This window comes from Herpailurus yagouaroundi, unplaced genomic scaffold (assembly GCF_014898765.1).
Source record: "Herpailurus yagouaroundi ecotype Mexico unplaced genomic scaffold, PumYag 141, whole genome shotgun sequence".
NCBI classification, from domain to species: domain Eukaryota; kingdom Metazoa; phylum Chordata; class Mammalia; order Carnivora; family Felidae; genus Herpailurus; species Herpailurus yagouaroundi.
In genome coordinates this window covers 39,431,851-39,454,519 of record NW_024412396.1, presented here as the reverse complement: position 1 = coordinate 39,454,519, position 22,669 = coordinate 39,431,851, and the positions used below count along the sequence as shown (strand labels likewise).

At 42.3% G+C, this 22,669-nt stretch overlaps 1 protein-coding gene across 9 annotated transcripts in view; it reads right to left on the bottom strand.

Moving 5' to 3' along the window:
- The window catches only part of SYNE2 (spectrin repeat containing nuclear envelope protein 2), a 342,419-nt gene that overhangs the window by 253,802 nt on the left and 65,948 nt on the right, over window positions 1-22,669 (bottom strand). For all 9 annotated transcript variants that reach the window (XM_040477361.1, XM_040477354.1, XM_040477357.1 and 6 more), the window contains exons 3-6: window positions 4,343-4,404; window positions 3,075-3,170; window positions 2,906-2,983; window positions 2,725-2,817 (exon numbers count right to left, since the gene is read on the bottom strand). In XM_040477361.1, the coding sequence (XP_040333295.1) occupies window positions 2,725-2,817; window positions 2,906-2,983; window positions 3,075-3,170; window positions 4,343-4,404 (329 nt within the window). The remainder of the gene's footprint in view (window positions 1-2,724; window positions 2,818-2,905; window positions 2,984-3,074; window positions 3,171-4,342; window positions 4,405-22,669) is intronic.

Sequence of the window (22,669 nt, the reverse complement as noted above, 5' to 3'; positions counted from 1 at the left end):
AGAGAGAGAGAGAGAGAGAGAGAATCTGAAGCAGGCTCCAAGCTCTGAGCTGTCAGCACAGAGCCAGATGCAGGGTTCAAACCCACGAATTACGAGATCGTGACCCGGGACAAAGTCAGACACAACCGACCGAGCCACCCAGGCGCCCCCAGAATATATTGTAAAATTTCTATAAATCGTTACACGCGATAGCACAGCTAAAATAAAAAAATTTTTAAATTTTTTTTTTTCAACGTTTATTTATTTTTTGGGGGACAGAGAGAGACAGAGCATGAACGGGGGAGGGGCAGACAGAGAGGGAGACACAGAATCAGAAACAGGCTCCAGGCTCTGAGCCATCAGCCCAGAGCCTGACGCGGGGCTCGAACTCACGGACCGTGAGATCGTGACCTGGCTGAAGTCGGACGCTTAACCGACTGTGCCACCCAGGCGCCCCTAAAATAAAAAAATTTTAACGTCAAGTATTTGCAGGGATTGGAGAAGGGATCTCCAAACTCTGTAACAGGGTAAATCAGGGCAACCATTTTGAAAAACTCACTGGCACTACCTACCAAAGCTGAAGATCACACGCCTTATGACCGAGCAAATCCACTCCTAGATATATATAAGAGAGAAATGAGGGCTTGTACCACCAAAGGCAAATATACAAGAATGGGGCTAGTGGCTTTATTCGTAACAGCTGAAAACTGGCAACAAGAGAAATGCCCATCAGTAGTAGAATAGTAAGTAAGCTCTGGCATAGTCACGCAGTGATACAGTGACACACGACAAGGAAGAAGAAAGAAATCCAGTCAATGATATTATAACCGTGACGTAACAGGACAGATGGACGGTAGTTACACTTGTGGTGAACACAGCAAAATGCATAAACTTGTCAAACCACAAAGTTCTACACCTGAAACTAAAATAACTAATTGTGCGTCAACTATACTCAACAACAACAACAACGAAAGACCTACCGATGCAATGCACACTTCAACAAGTTGAAACTCATAGATGATGTTAAGTGAAAGAAATCTAACACAAAAGAGTATACAGCATATGTAAGTCACTTCAGTTATAATCTCTTCATATGGAGGTAAAGATGCTAAGCTAAACAGCGATAGAGATCAAAGTGGTGGTTTCTTCAGGGAAGGGGGGTAAGGACAGGGAGAAATACATGGGAACTCTGGGATTCAGGCAATGTTTTCTATTTATATCTTGGGGGATGGTTACGTGGATGTATTTAATTTACAAGAATACATCCAGCTCTACACGTAAGATCTCTACCTTTCTCTCTACGTATGTTATACTTCAACAAAAGTTTATTTACATCAGTAAAGCGAGGCCAAAAAAAGCAAAACTTAAGGCCCAACAATTTTACTTCTAAGAATTTGGCCCATGGAACTAATGAAGATTGTACGCAAAAATTTTACCCTGAGCGTAGTCTTTTTGGAATTGCTTATAATCATAAAACTATGAGCATTCTGCCTGTCCATTAATAAGATATAGCACTTTACAAGAGAATACCATGCCTCCATTAAAACACACATATAAATTCAGAAAGATGTTCATTAGAACAGGTTGAAAAGTTTGGATAGGAGGACCATTCTGTTTAGGACATACAAACATAAACAAATACATATGTTCATTCCTACTGCATGTATCATGGAGACTGCACAGCAAATTATTTAGTGGTTATCACAGAGTGGTAGAATTATAGGTGATTCTATTTGCCTTTTATTACCTGTATTAAAATTTTTAATTATACTTCAAATATCCTGGAAAGTATGCAGGAAAAAAATATAACAAATACCTACGAATTGTCAAATTTTAACATTTTACCACATTTGGTTCATATTTTTTTAAAAAAATAAAACACTGATACAGTTTAAGCCTTCTGTCTTCCCCTCTGTGATTCCATTTCCTTCCTCTCCCAGAGGCAAAAAATACAATTCTAAACTTGGTTTTCATCATCCTCACGCATTTTATTTTACTAGAACTTCAAACGTAGGTATCCAGAAATCATACACAGTTCCTATCTTACATGGTTTAAATCTTATACAAAGTACTTCTGTTATTTTCTGGTTTTCATAAAATAACATTTGTTTCCCACATTATTTAAATTATTTTCAAAGTAATTATGGAGAGATACAACGTGCAACTTTTTAGGTAACTGCAGAAAACCTGCACGAATTCGGAATCCCGGGTCTGGAAGAATATATTTATCAGTCGTAAGTATCAGAAGGTCAGGACCAACAGTGTCTTTGTTGTTGTTTTCTTGGTGTCCTGGCACAAAAGCTAGAACGTAATAGGTGTTTAAATTATTTGTGGAGTGAAATTCATCAAGGAGTCAGTCTGGGGACAGGACGAAATGCTGTGGGATTACTAGATTGAACAAGGGTCCTCGAAACTAGGAGATTCTACAAAGTTTAGTGGGTTGGTTCTCACAAATTGACTCCGGAAGCTTCCTCTCTTCTGCCAAAGTAAGTAAACAATAATACACAAAATTTGATCACGGCAGGTTCTAGTGACAGTGGTGCTGACACTGCAGATCATTCAAGATACCATAATTCCGCATTCAATTTGCAACTGCAAAATAACATCAGTGGCAAAGGTCCACCCGTCAAGGGTTAGAGTGTCCTTTTTCTGGAAGAAACTCAGGACTGAATCTTCTTGCATAACACTTATTTCATTCTGCAGTAATCAGAACAGAAATAACTTCCACACCACCACACTACTTACATGAAAGTGCAGTATAATTGTCCAAATTAGGCCAAGAATGATGGATGGGTTTCCGTCTATAATATCAGTGACATGAATATTTATTAGCTTGATCTGGAAAAGAAGAAACACGGGTTAAAAGGAGAAAATATTTCATTGCATCAATTTCTCCTGTGAATCTTCCGATGAAATTCATACTCACTGATCGGTTTTTTAGGAATGTCAGGGCATGTTCTATATTGATTCTACACTGAAAGGTATTAGATCCTTTGTCTCGAGGCTATGAAATTCAAGCAAAATATATCACTTAGAAATATGAAAAAAAAAATTTTAATCAATAAAAGGCTTTTAATGTCACTTAAAAAGCTCACCAACTGTTGTCCTGAGAGTACTTCTAGCAGGTCCAGGAGGACATGCCCCTTTTTAATGTCCGCAAATAGGTCTGACACAACCGAGGGAGGAGTGTGCTACAAAAGGTCACAAGAAAAACACTCATTCAAACTTTGGTCCAAAAACATAATACCTTTAGGATTCTCATCAATAAATGCGCTTTGCGTTTTCACAAAAGCTCAAATTCGGTAGTGATTTTTAAGTAACATTTTGAGAGAGAACACACAAAGTTCTATGTCAAAGCACGGTAAGAAAAGTAGTGAATTTAATTTATCTCATGGCAAATTTCCAGTAGCACCACACTCTGGTACCTTCGCTGAGAGCTGAAAACCTGTGCATAGAGGCGGCATTAAAGACATTCAAAAACCCCAATAGTGACCCATTTGGGGAGTAGATTACATTTATGGAGTAATCTGTTTATGAACTTACCCTTTTCAGAACTGCATCGTGCAGGGATGGGGAGCCTGTGAGAAGAGGCTTATTCATTTTATATCTAGGTTATTCTGGGCACTTGGCATCACCGAGAGGCAGGATGGCACAGTGATTAACAAGGCCTTGGGGCGCCTGGGTGGCTCAGTCAGTTAAGCATCCGACTCTTGATCTCAGCTCAGGTCATGATCTCACAGTTCATGAGTTCGAGCCCCTCACTGGGCTCTGCGCTAAGAGCACACAGCCTGCTTGGGCTTCTGTCTCCCTCTGTCTCTGCCCACCCCCCCTCAAAATAAATAAATAAACTTTTTTTAAAAATAAGAAAAAAAGGCCTCTGGGTCCACACTGCTGGGTTTGTATCCCAGCACTATCACTTATAAGTGGTGTGACAGTGCAACATTAGGCAAGTCACAGAACTTCTTTTTCCTTAGTTTCCTTGTTCTTTAAATAGGAATAATAGTCTCATGAGGGTGTTGTAAAGTCATGTAAATGTGATGCAAATTCATTATATTTACCGAGCTTAGGACACTGTTTAACACATAACCCTCCATACATAGGTACGAATCATTATTACTATTATTATTACATTTGATAAAAGAGACGTTGCTGCCTTCCCTTATCTCCCATATCCTTAGCAAAAGTGTCTCCTTTTTGTGTTGGGAAAGAATGACAAATACATCTAAACAAGATCACGGTGACTTCAGCACATTCTTTCAACCTTTTTGACACCTCCCCAGTACCATTTGGGGGACCCAAAGGGAGGGAGTAGGAGAAGTAATTTAAATATATTTATAGCTTTATTTGTTCTCTTTTTCCTCACCTTTGCCAACTGTGAGTTTATCCAGCAGGTGAAGGTTTTCTTCTGAGTGTCTTCCTGCTCAGCTATTGAAAAGAGACAACGGCAGTTATAAAATGAGAAGCCTCAGAAACCCTTTTAAACTTATCAAAACCTCAAAGGTCTATCCCTCTGGGGATGTGTGTGTATTCCACAGTTTTACCAGCTTTCTAGGACTTGGTCTAGCTTTCGGATGTTTGCTCAAGAAGTGGTTTGGAAATAGCATGTTGATTATATACATATATATATATATATTTTTTTTTTTTTTTAATCACCGCAGGTTAGCTGACAAGAGACAATGATTTTTAATACTTTTTACTGACAAAAGAATTAAGTCCTCACATGGCCTTGACGGTGTTGTACAAGGAATTGTGAGGAGAGAGACTTCCCAACCCAAAGGCACTCTCTAAGCCAAAGCCATACGTATTTAAAGACAAACCCCATTCAAGAAAAAAAGAAAAAAGAAAAAGAAGGAGGTGCCTGGGTGGCCCAGTCTCTTCATTTCGGCTCCGGTCATGATCTCATGGTTGTGGGATCCAGCCCTGCGTCAGGCTCTGTGCTGACAGTGGAGACTGCTTAGGATTTTCTCTCTCTCTCTCTCTCTCTCTCTCTCAAAATAAATAAACTTTTTTTTAAATAAATAAATAAACAGGGGCACCTGGGTGGCTCAGTCACAGTTGAGTGTCCAACTTCGACTCAGGTCACGATCTCACAGCTCGTGAGTTTGAGCCCCGCATAGGGCTCTGTGCTGACAGCTCAGAGCCTGGAGCCTGCTTCGGACTCTGTGTCTCCCTCTCTCTCTGCCCCTAACCCACTCACATTCTGTCTCTGTCTCTCTCAAAAATAAACAAACATTAAAAACAAAAAAAGAGGGGCGCCTGGGTGGCGCAGTCGGTTAAGCGTCCGACTTCAGCCAGGTCACGATCTCGCGGTCCGTGAGTTCGAGCCCCACGTCAGGCTCTGGGCTGATGGCTCAGAGCCTGGAGCCTGTTTCCAATTCTGTGTCTCCCTCTCTCTCTGACCCTCCCCCGTTCATGCTCTGTCTCTCTCTGTCCCAAAAATAAGTAAACGTTGAAAAAAAAAAAAAAAAGAATCCTTTAAAAATAAATAAATAAATAAATAAATAAGTAAGTAAGTAAGTAAGTAAGTAAGGGCGCCTGGGTGCCTCAGTTGGTTAAGCGTCTAACTCTGGGTTTCAGCTCAGGACATGATCTCACTGTCCATGAGTTCGAGCCTGCATCAGGCTCTGCACTGACAGTGTGAAGCCTGCTTGGGACTCTCTCTCTATCTCTCTCTCTCAAACTAAACAAAAATAAACGTAGCAAACAAACAAACAAATAAATAAAGGTTCATAAAGTCGTGAGCAGTTTAGTCTTGACACTGAGAGTATTTATCATGGGGGATATATAGCCACTGAATTAACTGTAAATGAGCTGCAGTTAGAGTCAGAGACACCTGGGCTCAAGTCCTGCCTCTGTTACTAAGCGGCTGTGTGACACCAGTAATTTCCTTTGGGAATAAGGTAACAAGCACTCACCTCCAGAGACTGTTAAGGATTCACTTGAGAAGTGCCCACTTTTATTAGCAGGACAGGAGTCAAGGGCAAGATCTGAAACACTCAGGGTACGTCTTCCTCTCCTCGCAGGGGCAGGGGCGGGCCCTACACCAACTCCAAGCTCCCCACTAGCCTTCTACCCCCTCAGCTCCTGCGGACATGTCAACTCCGCACTCAAGGGTTAGCCCTGCACACCAGGACTGAGTTTCCATTTCCCCGGATGTCCTCGCCCGGCTGGACAGGGACAAGTGTCAGCCCAGGCACTCACTCCTCCCTGGGCCCAATGTTCACAGCCCTGACACCACCATCTACCTCGAGGTCACCAGCTCTCATCCCAGGATGCCTCTTTCCCTGCTATGTCCATCAGCGCGCGCGCGCACACACACACACACACACACACGCTTGCACACATACATACTGCACACACTCTCCAGGCTGTCAGGTTTCCTTCCATTCTCTCACTCTGATGTCCTTAAGACTCTGCACACGCCCCAGTTTTTCTCATCACCCACCTCTTCTTAACGCGGGAGGCCCTTCCACTGGTGATGAACCTGTAGAACACCGTCAGCAAAGTCGCCAGTGTCCAAACCCTCTCTGACAGGTGTCTTCTCTCTGCTCTTGCTGAAATCTGACCCCCTCAAGTGCTGGCTCTGCTCTCTCTTATACCCCTTGCACCACTGGGTCCTTGCTCCTCACTTCCAGATCATTCTCCACTCTCTCTGTCCCCAAAGTGCTCCAGTCTTGACTCTCATGTCATCAGACCATCTCCACGGTCACAGTCATCTACTGACCTCTGTCATTCCTTGCCATTCCTCATTTAATTCCTTCCCCGCTGTCCTCTCTCCAACACAATTTCTCTTTCTTGGCAATTTCAGCATACAACCGAGGAAGCTCCTGGCCTCTCCATTTCTTCCGTTCTTCTTCTGCAACAAACTTGTCTTCTGCTCTGCTTCAACCACTCGCTGTCACGGTCATACCCCAGACCTCATCATTACTAATAACTGCAACTCCTGGAGGTCTCAATTTCAGGCATCTCATTTCTGAACAACAGCCCTTATCTTTTCAGTTCATTCTAGCGCCATTGATTCTGCCAGCTTTTCACTGTCCCTCGCTCCCACTGATATCCTACCTTTCATCCTTTTCCATTTTCAATTCCATGATCGCTTCTTACAAACACCTCCTTGTGCCTTCTTGTGTGTTCCTGGCTCTTTATCACAACACTCCGCTCGCTCATACCAACACTCATCCTACTGAATGTGGCTGGAAGAAGATCTGTCCCTGTGCTGACTGGTCTCACCGTGACGCCCAAGTAGGGCGTCTCTTCCTCGAACTTCCAACACCTCCTCTCCCATCCTCACTCTTCAGCTGAGACCCTGCTCCCAGAGCACATCCATTCCCTGTCCAATCCACCTATCAAAATGTCCCTGCCTCCAGCCTGTTAGCACGCCATGCCCTGGCCTTTTCAGACCTAAAGCTGATCCCTTCACTCGTTCCCCAGATCCCATCCCTTTATGCCTGCTCGAGGACATTGCCTGCTTTCTCTCTCCTGTATCATCCCCTTCTCCCCCTCTCCCTTAGACCATTCCCATCAGTGTAGATCCAGGCTGTTAATTCACCACAAAAACAAAACCAAACCTCTCTGACCCCAGTTCCCACAAACTACTGCTTTACTTATCTGCCGCCCTTTATGACAAAACTCCTCAGACAGGAGGAGTTCTCCAGGTCGCCTGTGTTCTCCAGGTCCCCTCCTCCTCATTCTCTCTTAACCAAACCCACACCAATCAGACCACGGCCATTCCTCCAAAACTGCTCCCTCATCAAGGGCACCATGAATTCAGGTCATCAATAACCACCTTCCCGTAGAACCAACGGTCGATTCTCAGCCTTTGCTCACTCCTTTGCTCACAATCCTTAAGGGTTTCTCACTTCACTCCTGAAGATGGATGCAAGGCTTGGGGCGCCTGGGTGGCTCAGTCAGTCCAGCATCCAACTCTTGATTTAAGCTCAGGTCATGGTCTCACAGTTCATGAGTTCAAGCCCCACTGGCAGCATGGAGCCTACTTGGGATTCTCTCCCTCTCTCTCTCTGACCCTCCCCTGCTCGCTCTCTCTCTCTCTCTCTCTCAAAATAAATAAATAAACTTAAAAAAAAAAAGATGGGGTGCCTGGGCGGCTCAGTCGGTAAAACATCTGACTTCGGCTCAGGTCATGATCTCACACTCTGTGAGTTCCAGCCCCACATCGGGCTGTGTGCTGACAGCTCAGAGCCTGGATCCTACTTCAGATTCTATATCTCCCTCTCTCTCTGCCCCTCCTTTACTCACGCTCTGTCTCTCTTACTCTCAAAAATAAATAAACATTAAACAAAAAAAATTTTTTTTAAGATGGCCGCAAGGCTGACCCCCACCCCCTCTGCTCATCCCTTTTTTAAAAAAAAAAAAAAATTTTTTTTTAAGTTTATTTCTTTTTGACAGAGACAGAGTGTGAGCCTGAGACACAGAATCCGAAGCGGCCTTCAGGCTCCAAGCTGTCAGCATAGAGCCCGACTCGTGGCTTGAACTCACAAACTGTGAGATCATGACCTGGGTCGAAGTCGGACGCTCAACCGACTGAGCCACCCAGGCGCCCCTCTTGCTCATTCCACTCCAGACTCTCTCGGCCTCCCCGTTTTTCTCGAACTCCCTAGAAACGATCCTACATTAGGGCTTCACCCTAACTGTCCTTTCTTCCAGGAGTGCTCTTACTACACATATCCCCGCAAGCCTACTTCCCATCCTATTTGAGGCTGTAACACCTCCAGTCCTGCTTCCCTTTGTTTGCTCGGTTTTTTCTAGCACTTACCACCTTTAAACATCCTACCTAAGTTACATATGTAGTGTGTTTATTGTTTAACGTCTTGCTCTTCTCCCACCAGAAGCAAAGCACCACACAGACAAAGATGTTTTGTCTGTGACCTATTCCAGGTGCCTAGAGGAACCTGGCCCAGAAGGACTCTAAAGAAAACATTTGCTAAAAGAATAATAATATGACAATAACAATAACTTAATTAGTGATATTAAACCGATTAAAATTAATTAATAATAAAACTAAATCATAATTAAATCTAAATGAATAAAAAATAAGTTTTCTAATCATTTTACTGTTATATTTTATTTACTATATTGATAAGGTCAAATCTACTATTATGCGTTTATATTCCTTCTCTAAAAAATTACCTGATCTATCTTCTAATACACTGTCTTTCTTTGACTCCTTCCACTCTGCTTAATTAATCTCTAGCCACCACAGTTATATCAGACTGAAACTGTTGACATGACATCTAATTAGAATTCCTAAAAATATTTTAATCTAGGGGCCCCTGGGTGGCTCAGTCAGTTAAGCATCTGACTTTGGCTTAGGTCATGATCTCTTGGTTCGTGAGTTCAAGCCCCATGACGGGCTCTGTGCCCCTCTTGCAGCTCAGAGCCTGGAGCCTGCTTCAGATTCTGTGTCTCCCTCTTTCTCTGTCCCTCCTGGCTCACACTCTCTCTCTCTCTCTCTCTCTCTCAAAAATAAACATTAAAAAAATTTTTAATAAAGGAATTAAGAAAAATTTTTAATCTGATGAGAGTTCAGGTTGAGGAACTGAAGAGAATGTATCTTCAGGCGTTTATAAGCACGGCTGATTAGAGATTAAAGATGCACTTAGCCTGGCTGGATTTTTTTCTTATCTTTTTTAATCCATTTCATTTTTCTGTATTACCAACTTAAATTAAGTATAGCCCAGTGATTTACAAAGTACAGGGTGCTTAGTAATTGTTAGCTGAAATGAACTGAGTCCTGGCAAGCCAAGTGGATAGTTTAGGCTTTTGAGAGTTATTTGTTTCATATAAATTTCACTTAGCAAAAGGATTACAAAGAACCATAAATTTGTCCTATAATTCAAAATGTTATGCAGTCTTCTAGAGTCTTTGATACGTTTTCATTGCTTTTTCTCCTAGTATAAGTAGATGATACAACAATATTTTTAAACATAGATATTAAACACTTAAACATGTATTGAAGAGTATCAGTAGATGCTAGGACTATATTTTTAAACATATAAAAAATTTCTAAACATATGTTTGAACATTAAACATTCAAACAAAAATTGTATTGGAGGCTAATTCTGCTCAACAGAAAAAAACTAGAGAACAGCTTTTTATGATTCCAGGATCAAGTTACCTGCACACAATGCACATTAATCAAGGTCACGGATAAAAGCGGGGAGGGACCTATCCGTTATTATAACAATAAAGCAGAAATCCAATTCAAAACCAAAACAAACAAAAAAACCAAAGGTGACTCTCTTCCTATCCTTAAGGGACCAAGAGAGATCTTTCTTTCTAGGTGATAAAGTGTGAAAAAGAAACTAATCAGGCACGCCGGTAGGTGCAGGAGATAAGAGTCCGCACTTCCTTCAGGAGAGTTACATGGCGGAGAAGGACGAGGACATTTCTGGAAGGCAGATAAAATAATCTTGGAAGGGGTGAACCTCTGGCACAAAGCTGAGTGCAGAAAGAACTTGATATTCCCGAAGAGTTTTAGTATTCCACATCCACCTGGCAACCTCAGTCATTCCCAACTTCTTCCAGGTAATAGAAGAGGGTCATTTTATTTGCGTGTGATATTGGACAAAAAGGGTCTTGGTACTAAGCGAACTGAGGAATGAATTTTCCTAGGCTGAGAAAAGAGGCGGTGAAACCACGGCTCTAACTGTATCATTCAAATTGGGAGCACTTCATCTAATCCGAGGTTGGACTGACACATATCCCGAAAGGGACATAAACTGAAAATAATCAAAATGTTTCCAATGAAAACCCTAAGTTATTCCTGTCCTAATTTGATAAAAATCTAATAGAAACCTGGGGGGGAACAATAAGAGAAGCAGTCAGAACAAATCCCCACCGGTCCTCTCCAGTTAGCAAAGGAAACGGAGCACAAATGAGATCTTCAGAAAAGGATTTAGAAAAGAAACTTCATGGCTTTTAACTAACTCATTGTCCAAATTTACAGAACACCTCGTCATCCTAGAAACCAGAACCCTTCAAATGCAACAAGGACCCTTTGCTTAACAGCAAACAAAGATGTCCCGAGGACAATTAAACACCTTTGTAATGGCTGAATTAAATGGTTTAGTACGTGCCATTTTATTTATCCCTTGACACACTTTTCTCCCATTTTCTTACTGCCTTATCCCTGAAAAGCGGTATTAATTCAGCAGGAACCAGAGCCAAATAACTCACCCTATGGCAGGATAACTAGTCATTTGTTCTTTACAAAGGCTGACCCATTGGGAAAAAAATAATTGAGAACCAACTGCTTTAAAGCAACTTAATTTGAGTGAGATTTTTTTTTTTTTTTTTGGCTGCTGGATTTTATTTTGTAATTTCTGGGGAGAACTTTCTAATAAAACAATAAGACTCTTCTCAAAACGGCACGTAGAAGAATAGAATCAGCCAATGTTAGGGATAAAAAAGGGAAAGAATTAAAGAGAATAAGAAAGTCTATTGTAATGATGGATTTCTCTGTAAAATGCCAAGAGAGAATGGAGAATGAGAAGTTCTCCATCCTGATTTTTAAGGCAAAGAAGAAATATGTGTAACGTAGGAAAACGCAGTCAGTGAATTTTACTCAGGCCCATACAGATATCCTTATCATTCTTGGAAAATATCTGACCGAATTTGAGAAGCAAGACCTAGGAGGCAAAGGTTTCCTCTAGATGGTCATTACCATAAAAATACATTTTTTTTTTAATTTTTTTTTCAACGTTTATTTATTTTTGGGACAGAGAGACAGAGCATGAATGGGGGAGGGGCAGAGAGAGGGGGAGACACAGAATCGGAAACAGGCTCCAGGCTCTGAGCCATCAGCCCAGAGCCCGACGCGGGGCTCGAACTCACGGACCGCGAGATCGTGACCTGGCTGAAGTCGGACGCTCAACCGACTGCGCCACCCAGGCGCCCCACCATAAAAATACATTTAATCCCTGAGTTTGTTCTTATTCAATCTGCCATTTGTGAGCTGGCAGCACATATCCTTAGCTGGAAGGGAATTTACATGAAAACAAATGGAGTTGAGCATAATGAAAGAGTATGGATTTTAAGTTCATTATAAAGCTCCTTGTAAAACTACCACAGCTACTAGACCAGCTGCACCCGAATTCATCCAAAATGTTGACTCCAAATTGATTAATTGATTAATTAATTAAAGTGTTGACTCCAGCAGCTCTGCCCTGCGGTAAGAGTTCAAATACAAGAATTCTCAGATATGAGAATCACTGATGGACATTTTCACTTAAACACAGAGCCACGCGTTATCACAGTGTGGCTCATCCAAGAATGTCCTCTCTACTGCAGGAGTTCACTGAGGAAGCTCTGCAATCTCCTATCCAGGAATTTCTTCCCCGTCTGTTATTGGCTTGCTGCTACCAGGTTTATGGCACTTGGCTCCGGATTCCCTCCTTTGATCTGCCACTCTCCCCATTAAAATCTCTTGATCCTTCCTCAATTCCTTAGAGAATAAACTCTAAATTCTTAGCCTAACACTCTAGGTCATTCACAGTTCGGCTCCAATCTGCTCTTTTCCTGACTCGTCTCCCATGACTTCTCTGCTCGTACCCTGCTTTCCCAGCAAACTAGAATATCTACAATTCCCCAGGTAAGTTTCATTCAAAAAAAAGTCTCTTTTCTGCATTCCCATGCTGTGTACCCTCTGGAATGGCCAATCCGCCCATGTCCCTCCGCATTCATAACAACGCCAGCACTCAGCACAGTAGACGTGCTGGGCATTCTTCAAGCCACATCTGCTAAAAGAAGACATACTCTGTTCAAATGCCCCCTTGGCTAAAGAGAAATAGATATAATCTCTTCTGGGTCTAGTCTTCCACAATACTTCACTGGGTTTTTTTTTCTTATTGTGATTAGAAAGTACTATATAATACTCATAAAACATTTTTCAAGCGGGACTCAAAAGTTAATCTTAACTTCCCCTTTTCCTTTCCCAGAGACAACATTAATTAACCGTTCCCTGTGCATCCTTCTAGATAGATTAAATATTTTAAAAAAACATAAATTCTAAAAGGGCAAGGATTTGTTTGGTTGGTCACTGGGCCGCTAGCTTGTAGAATACCTCGCAAGTAGAAGGCACTCAGTCAATATTTGTTGAATGAACGTATGCATATGTAAATTAAAGGAATGAACATGACACAACTTCATGTTTTAAGTTGGCAATTAAAAAAGCAGAGATTTAGGGGCATGTGAGTGGCTCAGTCGGTTGAGCGTCCGACTTCAGCTCAGGTCATGATCTCGCGGTTCGTGGGTTCGAGCCCCGTGTTGGGCTCTGTGCTGACAGCTCAGAGCCTGGAGCCTGCTTCAGATTCTGTATCTCCCTCTCTCTCTGCCCCTCCTTGCTCACACTCTGTCTCTTTCTCTCTCTCTCTCTCTCTCTCTCTCTCAGAAATAAACATTTAAAAAATTAGAAAGAAAGAAAGAAAGAAAGAAAGAAAGAGAAAGAAAGAAGGAGAAAGAAAGCAAGAAAGCAAGAAAGCAAGAAAGAAAGAGTTAGTAAGTATTAATGAAGGATCAAACTATCTTACGGTATGGAGAAGAAGAATTTACTGGCAGCAGTTACTAGGCCTATGTGTTACCCTAGTCCTTGTGTTAATAACACCTGGACAATTTCTTTCTTCAACAAATAAAATGCCTCGAACAAAAGGGCATGTACTGTAACGAGACCCAACTCACTGTTCACTGGGACACAAGTGGTAAGGATAACTACATTCAGAAAATAATGCAACACATTTTGGCCGTCTCAAAGAATCTTAATCAAGCTGCTCTGGATGGAAAGGGGACTAAAAATAACAAGGCCACCTCTTTTATTGTTCATGGAGATGACAACAAACAGAAATAAATAAAGAAGCAAATTAAGGGAATAAAAATACACAGGCACGCGCCACCAAAACAAGAAAAGCCTAAAATATTTGAAGAATAAACAGGAAAAGGATGTTACTCACCTATAAAAGGGGAAACTATTAACTAACAAAAAAAGCAGGGGGGCATTTTACTACACATTTTCTTGCAACCAACTATAAGCAAACAAACAAGCCAGTAAGGCAAGTAGGACCAAGACTGAGATCTTGCCCATTGAAGGAGAAAAGCGGGGTTTAAAAGCTAACTCCTGACTAACGTAACTCATAATACAGTATGCAACCATCGACAGCATTCTTTTACTTTACTATTCCTCCCCTGGAGAACCTGTGTCCTCCCTACGGAAAACACAGCGCTTGCCCATCAAACTCCGGATCTCAGGACTAAAATCGCACTCTTCCTCTCTCCCTCTCCCCAAATCTGTCCTCACTGGAGTTTCCATCTCATAGATTTGACCGCGCCATCCTTCGCCATCTCCAAGGACAGCCTGCCATAAACCAGGTGAAATCTGCCCCCATGTAGCTCTGGTACCCGCTCCCTTCCTACCCCCCTCCCTTGGCTCCCCCAGCCCTCCTGCCCTATCTGCCATCCTCCATGGTTGCTCCTCCCATGGCCAACCAGGTCTGCTCTGCCCCCTTCGACCCATTCTCTGCTTCAGCTGGTCCATCTTACTGGGTTACCCTTTCCACACTTTGACGGTTTCTCTCCCCTCTGAGGTTAAGGAGCGACGTTGGTCACAGCCACAGAGATGCTGTGTGGTCCACCCCGGGGCATCTCTCCAGCCTCAACGCACACAGCTCTCCTCCTTTCCCAGCACCCAGGGTTCCAGCCATTCTGTCTTCTTCCTGGGCTTTTACGAGCTACGCTCATCAGCCCTTTGTACCAACACGCCTCCCTTCACCTAGTCAACCTCAGGTCACAGCTCAATGGCTCATCCTGAAGGAAACCTAAGTCAAATCTCCCTTTTGTTATTTGCTCTCCTAGAGTCATACTTGTACCCCTGGCCCATATAGCACTTTGCCTCAACTTGTAATCACTGACAAGTTAAGGGCACTGGCTCTAGAGCCAGACTACCTGAGTTCCCCTACACACCACGTGTTATCTGTGTGCCTCTGTCTTCACAACTGTAAAATGGGGCTATGAGTACCTACCTCCAGAGTTGTTAGGAGGATTAAGTATTTAGACTGACATAAACCAGAGGTCAACAAATTATAACCTGAAGGTCAGATCTGACCCACAGCCTGTTTTGGTAAGTAAGTTTTACTGGAACACAGACACGATCATTTGTTTTCCTACTGCCTGTAGATATTTTCATGCTAAAATGGCAAGGCTGAATAGTTGCGACAGAGACCATATAGACCTCAAAGACTAAAATACTTGCTACCTGGCCCTTTATGGAAAATGTTTGCCAATCCCTGGCGTAGACTATGATTAGTCTAACACAAATAGATATTGGCTATCATATAAAAGAAACAGGAAATCATTATGCTAAGTGAAAGAAGCCAATCACAAAAGACCACATATTCTATGAAATGTCCCAGGAAGGAAATCCATAGAAGCCGAGAGAAGACTCGTGGCTGCCTAGGTCTGGGGGGAAGGAGGGTGGAGGGTTTAGGGGATGACAGCTAAAGGGTATGGGGTTTCTTTATAGGGTAACGAAAATGTTGTAAAATGAAACACGATAATGGTTGCACAACTCTGTGACTATACTAAAAACTCCTGGATTATACATATTAAATGGGGGAGTTGCATGGTACATGACTCACATCCCACATTACATCTCAATAAAGCTGTTCCGCCCCCCCACCCGCCCCGCCAAAATATTAGCTACTACCTGTGAGATTATTTGATTACTATCTGTCTCCTCATTCGCCTACTGGCTCCACGAGAGCAGGGCGCTGACTGTTCCTCATTTTGCCGGCAACACCTACCACATGTTGAAAGAATCCAGAGAACGCTTGTTGAATGAATAGTTGAATGACTGGAGGAGAAAGGAGTAGGGTTCTCTTTCTATTTTTCGCCCAGCCAATGTGCAGATTTAAACACCGGGTTTATTGGGGAAACAGATGACATACAACAAATGATTTTTAGTTTGAGCCTTGGCATGTGGCACCCAGCAACTTCGTGTTGCCACATGAGTGAACCACACCCCTGTGCAACACCTGAGATTTTCCACACTGAGGCTTTTGTCTCCAGCCTCACTGGAACATAGCTCCCGGCTCCTGCGTAAGCAAATCTCGTATTTCTAGCAGAAGAGCCCAGGGTACAGATAAAATGCCTAGATCTTGGGGTGCTATTTGTCTCTCCTCTTTCTCACCCTCTTCTGACTCATCTGAGTTGCTCAATAAATATCCGTGGAATGAACAGATCAAAGAAATGACTACATTTCTTTTAACACATATTTCTTACTCCTCACTGCCTCTTATCTGCCACATAAAACTGTGAGTGCTTTTCTCCTGAAGATCACGACGCGTGAGCCTGAGCTCTGACCAGACCACACTCAAGCCATCCGTGCTGTGATTACAAACCTAGGATTCTTACTGAACCCAGGATTCAGGGCCACTGTTTAAGTTCAGAGTTCTGTGTCCCACCTCCCTGAGATTCTGATTCAAGGGGTCCACACAGCTCACTTTGAGAAACATCTCTGTAACTGGACTGATTCATGTGGGTGACTTATTCTTGAGCCAACACAAGGGAACGGGAAGGGCCTAGCAACAATAGTAATGAAATAATAAACTCTGAGATATTAATATAGTGTAACTCAATATAAATCCTAAGACACACTTGGAGGGGCTCAGAAGGTTTACTGAAACAACTCGTGTCAAAGAATAAGTAGGAATTCACGGTAAGGAACAACGGCACCATTTCATTCAAGCCTTCCAATGAAGTGGTCAGGTAGGCATTTGGTGGAGGAGAAAAATGTAGCTCCCAGAAGATGAAGGATTTTATTTATTTATTTATTTTGAAAGAGAGAGAGAGAGCGCGCGCATGCATGAGCAGGGAAGAGGGGCAGAGAGAGAGAATCTTAAGCAGGCTCTACACTCAGCATGGAGCCTGACACAGGGCTTGATCCCATGACCCTGGGATCGTGACCTGAACCATAATCAAGAGTCGTACGCTCTACCGACTAAGCCCCCCAGGCGCCCCGAAGATGAAGGATTTTTAATGACTCATTCATTAAACATTTATTGAAAGTGCACTGTGTCCTATACACTGTGCTCTAGATCTCACATCTGGTAGAGGAGAGTCAAATCCAGATGTGTCTGATACCAAAAACCATGTTCTTTTTGTCATGACTAAAAATCAGCCAAAATGTCAGATCCATGGCCGCTCCAGCTTACCACCCGATGTCTCTCCCCCGCTTTAAACCCAAACTTTTTGAAAATATGATCTACACTGGCTGTCCTCATGTCCTTACCTACCACTCACTTCTCAAGTCACTAAAAGCTGGCTTCTACCCCAACCATTCCAGTTAATTCTGAGCAAGGCTACCTGTAATATTCCCATTGCTAAACCCTGTGGATACTTCTCAGAATTGGATACCTTGAACCTTCCGATGCTGTTTACTACCCTTTCCATCTTGGAACATTCTTCTTCGTTGGCTTCCATGTCACTTGCCTGGTTTTCTTCCTACTTCTAGGGGCACACCTTCCCAGACTCTGTTATAAGCTTCTTTTGCTTTTTTTTCTATCTCTGTAATATCCTGCCTTCTCTTTTTCTAGATATGTTCATTTACTCCATAAGAACAAATTACTACTTACATACTAATGAGCTTCCGAAACTTTATCTTCAGCCCAAGTGTCTGCTTCTCCTGAGTTTCGTGTTTATATATCCCATTTTCTTCTGGGTATCCCCACTTAGTTATTCCCAGACCCTTCAAACTCAACATTGCCGGAAGGGAGTCATCATCTCTAACCAACCCCCTCCCCAGCAAAGTTGCTCTGCATTTTTTTTCAGTGACTGGTTCCATCATCCACTCCTCTGCCTAAGAACAAGCCTGAGTCACCTTTGATACTTCCCTCTCCTCACTTTCCCATACCCAGTCATTCAAAAAGCCCTAATGCTTACCTCAATAAAGTTAAAAATAAGAAAATTTTAAAGATTTAAAGTCCTGAAAATTGTACCAATTAGATATCTCTTGATACCTATTTCTCTCCATCCTCACTGGCACCTCCTTGATCGGGATGCCATTATCTCTCGGCTGGACCACCCTAACTGACTTCAATTGGCCTTTCCGTCTCCACATTCACTCCCTCAAGACCACACCCCACACTGCAGTCTAGGTGATTTCTAAACCCAGTTCTGATTACGTCTCTACTCACAACCCTTCAATTGCTTCTTTCTGGTCTTAGGAAAAAAATTCAAACCCCTGTATATTTACGTGACCCTCTATAGCTTCATCTCTTCGTATTCTTCTTCAAACTGTAATACTCAGTCTCACTGAACATCCGTTTCCAAGAATGTGCCACGTATGGCCCCACCTTCTGGCTTGAATATGCTGTTACCATTGCCTGAAGCGCTCTTCTCATTTCCACCCCTTTCATGTGCTAACATACTTTAGGTCTAAGCTTAGAAATCACTTCTTCTGGGAAGCCTTCCTTGCCCCACAAGACTGGTAGGTGCTCCTACTCTGTACTTCTAGAAAACCACACCTTCTCTCTCTTGCAGCACAGCCATATCATCCTGTAATAGTCTATGTACCTGTCCCCCTGTAATCAGAATGTGCATTTTAGGACAGCACCCTCTATGTGTCATCCCCCATGTTCAGTAGTGTCTTGTACACCACACGTGTTCAGAAGCACTTGTCAAATAATGAATGAACACATAAATGAATGGGGAATCTAAGGAAATTAACCTACACTTAGAAAAAGCATAACCAGTAATGGAGTAGTATCTCTTACCTTAAAAAGTCCTACCTTTCTCTTCAGCAAGTACCTGATATCTCTGTTCCCCTTCACAGCAAAATTTCTTCCAGGTATTGATTAATTCACCATCTCTGCTTCCTCACTGCCCATTCTTTCCTCAACCCACTCCAGTCACTCCACCATTTGAGTGTGGCGAACCCTGTTAGAGCCACCAACTAATTCTATGAGCCCAATCCAGTGGCCATTTCCCTTCAATACAATTGACTTTACCCCTTTCTTGAAATACCTTCATCTGGTTATCAGACTTGCCTGGTTTTCCTTCTTTGGCTTTGGCTACTGCTTCTCAGTGTCCTTTACGTTTCCTCCTCTTCCGCTTCACCTCTAAACACTGAAAGATCCAAAAGTTCTGCTCTAGCTACACATTTTCCACAGGTGATCTCTTCCGGGCCATGGTTTTCATCGTAAATGTGCCAGCCACATGTTATGGCTCCCAGATCTGTAACTCTCCCTAGAATTCTGGATCCTTACATCTAACTGTCTACTTGCCATGTCCATTTGGTATCCAATAAGCATCTCATATCTATCATGGCAAAAATAAACTCTCGATCTCCCCACAACTTTGTCTATGAGTCTTCTTCATCGCAATAAATTCCATAACCGACAATTCAATCGCTCTAAGCAAAAATTGAGAAGTTATCCTTGATCTCTCTTATTACTCGCTCCAGAAGTCTCAACACTCACAAATATCCCTTTAAAAATCCATGATTCTTTATCTCGTTGCTATCACACTACTACTATCCAAACTTCTGTGATATTTTACCCGGACTACAACAAAAGCATCCTAACTGGCTTTGCTGCTTCCCCTCCCTCCTCCCAGATAATCCCCTCCCCACCCAGCAGCCGGAGTGATATTTCGGAACACGTAAATCAGATCGAGTTACTCTCCTGACTAAAACCTTCCAATGGTTTCCCATCCACACACCTTACCTGAGAGCTGACGAATCCCTGCCTGATCCAGCTCTGCCTTGCCTCGCTCTCCAGCATCATCTCATGCCCATATATTCCAGCCACACCAGGCTCCATGAATTCACCCAGCTTGTTTCTATCTTTGAGCTTTTCCTTGAGCTACTGCTTCAGACTGAAATGCTCTTCCTTTGTTCTTTTTCGGCAGCTCCTTTGTGTTGTAATTCCTCCTTAAATGTCTCCTCCTCAAAGACCTTCACTGACCACCTCAGACTCTACACGGTTTCATTCACTCGCCATCACAAAGCAAACAGAATTTCTCCTAGAAACACAATACTAAGACACTATTGAACCCACAAACACCATATACATACCTCACTGCCTCATGTCTGACGAGATCCATATTTCCATCCTCTCTGAGTTTCCTAAACATTTCACCAGGAAGTCATCGCATAAACCCATTTTTAATCCTCTTCATAGCACCTATCATGTGTTGGTATTTTTCATTATTTACTCTTTGTCTCTCTGACTGAAATACAAGCACTGTGCGCATATGAAGCTCGTTGGAGTTGTTCACCTCAGTCTTCTCTTAACCCAAAATAGTGCTTGAAACAGAGTAGCGTGTCAGGAAACATGCTGCATGAACATGTCAGTGAACAGATTTGCCCGTATTCATAAAAACCTAACTGTGTGATAAAGTGCTAAGTGTGAATTCACCTATACTTTTGAAACATTTTGTTTTGAAGACATCAAACCACACCAGAAGTTCTGCAGAGTAGACGTTCAGACGGAGGCAGACAGGGACACACAGCAGAACTCGTTCCCACTACATAATAATCCTACGCAACTGAAGACAGGGCCAACAATACCAATGTTCGGGAATGATCTTAAATATGACTCAGACTTGATAAAGACCGTGTTCTGATTTGAGCCAAGTGCCCTTCATCTTATAATATTTAGCTGTTGATGCAATTGGTACACGCTGTGCAGTAAAGACAGAAAAGACCAAGGCATGACCAGTGAGTGCTGCCCCGCCCCGGAAGGCGGAGAGCAAGCGTGTGTGGCCATTCTGCTGCCATCTTCTCTCTATGCTCACTCAGCACGCATCACCGCACAGTCAATGACCAGGAGAGAGTATTTACCCAGAATCTCATGTCTCTCTTCCAAAAATATACACATTTAGAACGTTGAACATTTCAATTTCTCTGATAAATCATTCATATCCTTTTATCTACTATTTTTAACTGATTCTAAAAATACCTGGTGGTAGTAATCTTCAGTTCTCATACATATTGAGAACAACAAACACAGTTACCTTCTACCAAAACTTCCGTGAATGTTTTAGAAAAACACAGCCATCACAGAAATTGTAATCACCAACACTGAAATCAGACGAGGGAAGTAATCTCTTGAAGAGGCACATTTAGAATAACCTCTAATTTTTAGAGGGTAAAATCACACACTAAACCCACCAAATGGTTATAAATTAATCTCTTATACTGACTTCTTACTTCCCCATTTTCAAGGGGAAATTATTTTGAGTTTTATTTTTCCTGATATACTACCTCAAGCTCTGAATAATTACACTCCCTCCCGACACATACACATACACAAAAGCTCAGTAAAATCTTGTATCTCCCAAGGGGCTAATTAAAAAGGATTCTGATTTCTATAAGGAATGAATGAGATCTTTGTTAACCTACTTTAACAGGACTCTAAATGACCCTGGATTTATCTTGCCCTAGTTTTCAAAATGTAACTGACCCAGAATAAAGTAAGCTTATCCCCACACTCCTGGCAAAAACAAAACCAAAGTTCCCAGAAGCCAAAACTGTACACACACGATCCAAGGGAAAAAATTATTTTTCTGTCTTAGACTATATAGTGCAAATGCCACTGCTTGCAGAGCTGTTTTATTTTCCACTTAATTGGAATATTTTAAGATTATAAAGCCTTACAATATCAAACTAATAATCTTCCAAGAAAATAGAGCAAAAGAGATCATCAGCCACTATGATATCAGGAACTTCCTAGAAACTTTTGTGTTGGGACAAGTATAATAGCATTAATGTCGAGTGAAGAACCATAATTTAATTATTTTCTCTGGGTGTAACCATCACCTAATTGCTAAAAAAAAAAAAAAAAAAAAAGACCCCAGAGATGATTTGCTTTTATTCCTAATAACTAAGCGGTCTGAATTTGTCCGAGAAACAGAGTTACTGCCGGATAATGCGTGTACTTTTCTTACTCTTCATTCACCATTTCCATCAAAATTCCACACTGGGGACTTGGCTATAAAAGGGTAGAAATCCCATTCAGAAGCTTTTTTAGTAATCTCATTCCTCTTTCTCAGACTCTACATGGTTTCATTCACTCACCATCATAAAGTAAGCAGAATTTCTCTTAGAAACACAATACTAAAACACTATGGAGCCCGCAAACACCATATACATGCCTCCCTCTAGAGAGAGCCATTATTTCCATCCTCTCTGGCTGATTTCCCTGAACACTGAGCAATTCTTCTAATTCAGGGTACTTCATGTGTTTTTTTTATACTGGAAATGACCACTCATTCATTCGTTCATGACCAACTCAAACAGTTGTTTACTGAGCGCCTAAAATATGTCAGAAGCATCGTTTGGCCATAAAGATGCCAAGAGCACCCTACGCAGAGCACCTAACACACACTTGGAGGAACTCAGAAGGCTCATTAAAGCAGGCAATGCCCAAGGATGAGAGGGAACTCAAGGATTAAAAAAAAAAAAAAAAAAAAATCACAAGAAAGGCGGTTGGGTGGCTCAGTGGGTTGAGCATCCGACTCTTGGTTTCGGCTCAGGTCATGATCTCACAGCGCGTGGGATCGAGCCCCAAGTTGGGGCTGTGCTGTCAGCACAGAGCTTGCTTGGGATTCTCTCTCCGCCTCTCCCCCTCATGCTCATGCTCTCTCTCAAAAATAAACAAACAAACATTAAAAAAAAAAATTA